Source organism: Mytilus galloprovincialis, chromosome 10, assembly GCF_965363235.1.
Source record: "Mytilus galloprovincialis chromosome 10, xbMytGall1.hap1.1, whole genome shotgun sequence".
Lineage (NCBI taxonomy): Eukaryota > Metazoa > Mollusca > Bivalvia > Mytilida > Mytilidae > Mytilus > Mytilus galloprovincialis.
The window spans coordinates 83341428-83346901 of record NC_134847.1 but is presented as its reverse complement, the minus strand read 5'-3'; the positions used below and the strand labels follow the sequence as shown (position 1 = coordinate 83346901).

Here is a 5474-nt window from a genome sequence, read left to right as displayed (position 1 = left end):
GCTGTATCCCTATGATTATTTTGTACCTATTATTTCTCTTTGTTTATGTTACACATTGTCAATATAATCGAATTTGATGCGACTGTCATGCAAAAGAGAGGTTCAATTGCCCATTTTCTTAATAGGAAAATGCTTTTACCAAATCAGGAATATGACAGTTGTTATCCACTCGTTTGATGTGTTTGAGCTTTTAATTTTGCCATTTGATTACGGACTTTCCGATTTGAATTTATCTCGGAGTTCAATATTATAGTGATTTCAACTTTTTAAAAGAGAGGCGAAAGACATCAAAGGGTGTTCATCGGTCATTGAGCGATTAAGCGAAAATAGATCTGGATCACAAACAAAAACCAAAGAAAATAAATCATCTGTGAGACGAAAACAACGGAACAACAGGAACAAAGAACTGCTTCAAAAACAAACGCTAACATACATTGAAACGGACGATTGATATCTACTGCCAAAACTAAAGAAAGTAAAATACGAACCCCAAAAAAAAAAAATTAATGCAGGTAGGTGCTCAGGACATGTAAAAGAACTGCATTTCATCAATAGATACGTCATGTATACTATAATATTGCTATGCCAGTTAATTAACTTTTCGTCGTCAACGTCCTAAATAAAAGCCCCTTCGATTAAATTTCCTTATAATGCAAAAATGAGTGCTAACAAACATTTATAGCTTACTAAATGTTAAAAATTCATATGAATAATATTGTTCTGCAGTAGTTCCAAATGAGGAACGGGTGACCATCTTAACCTTTTTTTGTTATATATCTATAAAGTAAGGTCAACTGTGTCTGTGTAAGTTGAAAGTACGTTTTCTTTGTATTATATTAACGTGTTAATAAGGAATGTTTAAAAATGTATTATTGATGATTTCAGTCAAAACATATTGTCAACTGAGATAATGATACCCTCTAAGACTAAGAGTCAATCAACAGAGCTATCGAAAAGTAAAATAACCAAATAAAAACCGAACTCCGAGGAATTTCAAAATAGAAAGTCCTTAAACAAATGCAGAATCCAAAGCTCAAACACATCAAACTAATGGATAACAAATGTCATATTCCAGATTTAACGTGTTATCGACCAAGATAACAATAACCATACGAGTTTTGAAAAAATTTCATGCGACCTTATCAGCGCAATAGTAAACATATGTTTGTACAAATTAAAAACCCATTATGCATTTTCAAAATTAATAATAATAGTTCATCATCTTCAAAATGTGGGAAGGAAATTGTACAATTACATTTGATCTTCAACTTCATAAATGTCAAATATCTTTCATATAAAGCGCTGATATTTGGTCAAAGAAAACATTTTACAAATAACGTTATTCGAGATGTTTAAAAAATTGCTAGGACTTCTTTGTATCTGTTTTGGTAAGTTGCAATCTATTATTTGTTACTTTTCATGATTTACATAATACAAATTTAAATCGAAAACTGAAAAAGATTGAGATGAATAATTATCTCATTAGATTACCTCTAAATTGATTCATAAGTAAAAATTAAAATGCAAAGTTTACTCCTAGCATGTCTTTGACGAAATGACTTAAAGCCTTTTACCACCTTTTTCTCAATAAATAAAGAAGAAAATCTGGTTTGAATCGAAAAAGTAGAAAGATTTTAATTGGATTTACAGTCGTAATTTAAATGTTTAAGATATAATACACTGATATTGGTTGTGCATACTTTCAGTAGGGTTGAATGCAGAATTCGTCATTCCGAAATGTTTAGGTGTATTTTTCTGTGCTGAAATTCCTGAACCTGAAGGACACTTGACAATAAAGAACGGAACGTCTGGAGGCTTCCAAATAAATAAAGATATTGTGACAGAAATTTGTAGGTAAGAAAATCTCTAAGTTCAAAATGTAAACCGATCAATATTTAACCGGAGTAAATAAACCAATCGTACTTTTTTTTATCCTTTTTTGTAGATGATGATAATAGCAGTTAGTTTTGCAAACTCCTTGAAATAAATCTTCCCTAAAATTATTTAATCATTTTTCATATGATGATCGCATAAACATTGATGTTATTTGTTTGTTTTGTCGATGGTTTTTGTTGCAATTGTATTCTCAACATTGTACATTCGTATACTTTTTTTTTTGCTTTACGCTATCATCTGTTAGCGATGGTAGTCTCAGACCTTCCTCAACAACTTTTAATTTTTACAATAAAGGTAAATTTTATAAATGGCATTTCATTACAGTTATTTGTTGAGCATTTCAACATGTATAGATGCTGGTGTGCCTACAACGTGTACAGATTACACCAAGTTATATACAAGCTTCCAGAATGTAGTCACGACTGCCTGCCATAAGAACATCCAAGGTTTGTTTTTATTTATAAAAAGTCTTTACATGTTATTGGTACACATATTATTTAATTTATGTCATTGAAGTATAGTATAAAGTTAGGATATCAATCAAACCATTTCAGTTGCTCAACGCATATAAACGATATATACCATTAAATTTCATAACCTGAAAATCGGTACCAGTGGTTACCAACATAGGCAAAGCATAGCAAATTTTATTATTTGCGAAAGAAATTCAGAATTAATAACCAATTTTGCAATCGTACAGTTAAGTTTGTGTTAATCAGAAAAAAAACTTTTTTGTAGATGTAATGGCTGTGATAGACGGTTTCAATGAACTTGATGGCCCTGAACAGGAAGACTTTATGAATTGCATTGGAAAAAACGATAGTAAAAACCCTGTCGATGGAAACAAGTGCAGGTAGAAGTTTCAATAATTCATTCGTTGTTTTATATCATAAAAATATAAATTTGAGACCCATCTTTAAAGCAGGAATGCATTTTTAAACTATATTGTTCAACGAAAATAATTACATTAGCTATATGTTTCATTATAATACGTTATTCTGAGTGGCTAACTGCTCATCACGTGTTATTCCTTAAGCAGTTGCATTACATAATAATACTTATCCTTCATGATGACACGAGGTCCCATAATTAAGTGCACAGGTGAATTAAATAAAAACTTGACGTAAATCGTGTTTTTATGACACTAGCTAAAAATGTAATTATAAGTATTGAATGCTTCATTTTGTAACTTGAGAGTTGTAAAAGCGTTGACCATGCGCACCTTTTTAGAATAAAACGCTTCTGCGCTTCATACAAAATGTACTTCGGTCAACGCTTTTACACCCAAAAAAGTTACAAAAAAAAGCATTCAATTCTTAAGTAAAATAATCTATATTTGCAAGAAGTGAATAATATACTTCGCAAATTTTGTAAACAAACGTTTCAGTAATCTAAAGTACTCTAGTCTCCAATGAGACAACAATCCAGCAAAGTTCAAATAAAGAGGATGTATGCAATTATGAAACAACATAAATTCACATTTAGTGATTAGTCTCAATCTGCGATGGAATTTATTTATTTTGTTACTACGACTATTGGAAATACACATGCTTCAAACGTTATAAATATGTTCGTTTTGAAGTTTGCTTCATAGGAATAATGCAATAAGTCAGCCTTAGGAAGATTTTTTTCCTGAAGAACTTGTTACTTCTTGTGGAAAAATAAAATATTTCAAGATACATTTTTGTGAGCAAATGTGTCAGCCCATGCATGATCTGTTTTTAAAATACAGAATGAAAAATGATATAAAAGCAGATTACTACTTTTAGAATTAGATTTTAGACAGAGCTTGACATTTTAGCTTCATAGTATTTCTTTAACGTTAGACTTGAGGAGTCTTATGTAGACTTGCGTATTAAATTATAATCCTTGCACCTCTGATGACTATTTACACCACAAGGTCGATGCGAATGGTGGACGTTTTGTCCCTGAGGGTATCACCAGCCCAGTAGTCGGCACATCGGTCTTGACATGAATATCAATTATATGGTCATTTTTATGAATTTCCTGTTTACAAAACTTTGAATATTCGAAAAAGAAAAAAAAATAAGGATTTTCTTATCACAGGCATAAGTCGTATTTGGCACAACCTTTTGGAATTTTGGGTCGTCAATACTCTCCAACTTTGTACTAGTTTGCCTTTTATGACTTTTTTGATCTGAGCGTCATTGAAGAGTCTTATGTAGACAAAACGCGCGTCTGGCATATTAAATTATAATCCTTGTACCTCTGATAACTATTTTGCTTTCAAACTATTTTGATCTGAGAGTAACCAATGAGTCTTATTTAGATAAAAACAACGCGCGTGTATCGTTTTAAATAATACGCATAGTATTTCTCTATCCTGAATGTACTTGCATGTATTTGTACTGTAGTCCTGTCATGTAACGTTGTCCTTTATAACAATGCCGACACAGCGCGAGGTTTGGCTAGGTCCAAAGCAAGGTTCAACTTTAATGATGCTGATGTTTCGTTGTTTTCCTCTTATCGTGGATGTGTTTCCTATCTTATATTTGCTGTGTTTCCCTGGGTTTTAGTTTGTAATCTGGATTTTTTGTTCTCTCAATCGACTTTCGAACAGCGGTATACTACTGTTGTCCTTATTACTATACATAAAGTTAACAATTATATTCATTTTTAAAATCATTGTAAATCAGTAAAAATGTTTATAATTCATTTTGGCTGACTAATAAAGTTGATTGTCGATATCAATAATTTAATGTTATGATATGGTGATGGTAATTGTTGCAATTAGAGCATATACCACTGACGTGCTCTATGTTAGACGTCCTACTAAATGTAATTTGTACGTTTTACACTGACTAAATTAGTAGTTATATCGTGTATTATATAACTTAATAACATGGATAATTTGAGAATTGGGAAAACCTTTAACGACAGCGAAACTAAGTTTTAATAATCTTCTTAAAAAGTTGAAGTAGGCTTTGGTTTACCAAATTTGTAAGCTTGTTCTATACTACAGGTCGTACCTGCCATGTTTAATGTTGCAGAGACAAATTTGATCTAACGTAGAAACATTTGTTGTATTGATGCAATATTTTTGTTTTCATTATCGATTACAATAGATCTGTATCTAATGACAGATTTTTTTTGTTTTAGTGTTTTACAGAAAATGAAGACCTGCAATTATGCTTACTTTAGCTCTAGGAGTCCTGATGCTATGTCCAATATTGACAGCTTTATAGACCAATACAATGATGACATGTGCTACCTAATGTCCTTTTTAGACGGGAAGGAATAGTATTCACTGTATTCGAATTACCCCCTGAATAAAACATTGTTGAATTAAATGTCTATTTGTAAAAAAAAAAAAACCAAAAAAAACATAAACTGGCAGCAATATAAAACATTAACTATATTTGAGTGCAGACGCTGTGAACTCTGTTTCTGTTTGAATAATATATAATATAATACAACTAAAGTAGCTTGACAAAAACGTGTTAGCCTGACTTTGATTGCTGATAAACTCTAAAATCCCGAAAGAAGTTTCGTGAAGCAATTTGAAGACTTAGAAGCATTTTTTTTTAATGAATACATATTACATAAGACAACTGCCA

General features: G+C 31.2%; 1 protein-coding gene across 2 annotated transcripts; it reads left to right on the top strand.

Moving 5' to 3' along the window:
- The first annotated feature begins 1284 nt into the window (after positions 1-1284).
- LOC143049396 (uncharacterized) lies at positions 1285-5207 on the top strand. 2 transcript variants are annotated; one of them, XM_076223052.1, is made up of 5 exons: positions 1285-1388; positions 1710-1854; positions 2221-2342; positions 2635-2749; positions 5017-5207. In XM_076223052.1, exons 1-5 carry the CDS (start codon positions 1349-1351, stop codon positions 5156-5158), a joined length of 564 nt encoding a protein of 187 aa, XP_076079167.1. In that variant the 5' UTR covers positions 1285-1348; the 3' UTR covers positions 5159-5207. The 2 variants fall into 2 exon arrangements, with proteins under 2 accessions (XP_076079167.1, XP_076079166.1); XM_076223051.1 differs by having other exon boundaries at positions 1288-1388; positions 1707-1854.
- Positions 5208-5474: the final 267 nt, after the last annotated feature.

Coding starts and splice junctions, on each gene's coding strand:
- LOC143049396 (XM_076223051.1), top strand. CDS start 1,349: ATGTTTAAAAAATTGCTAGGACTTCTTTGTATCTGTTTTG. Junction 1,855..2,220: donor ATTGTGACAGAAATTTGTAG/GTAAGAAAATCT, acceptor ATTTCATTACAG/TTATTTGTTGAGCATTTCAA. Junction 2,343..2,634: donor CTGCCATAAGAACATCCAAG/GTTTGTTTTTAT, acceptor ACTTTTTTGTAG/ATGTAATGGCTGTGATAGAC.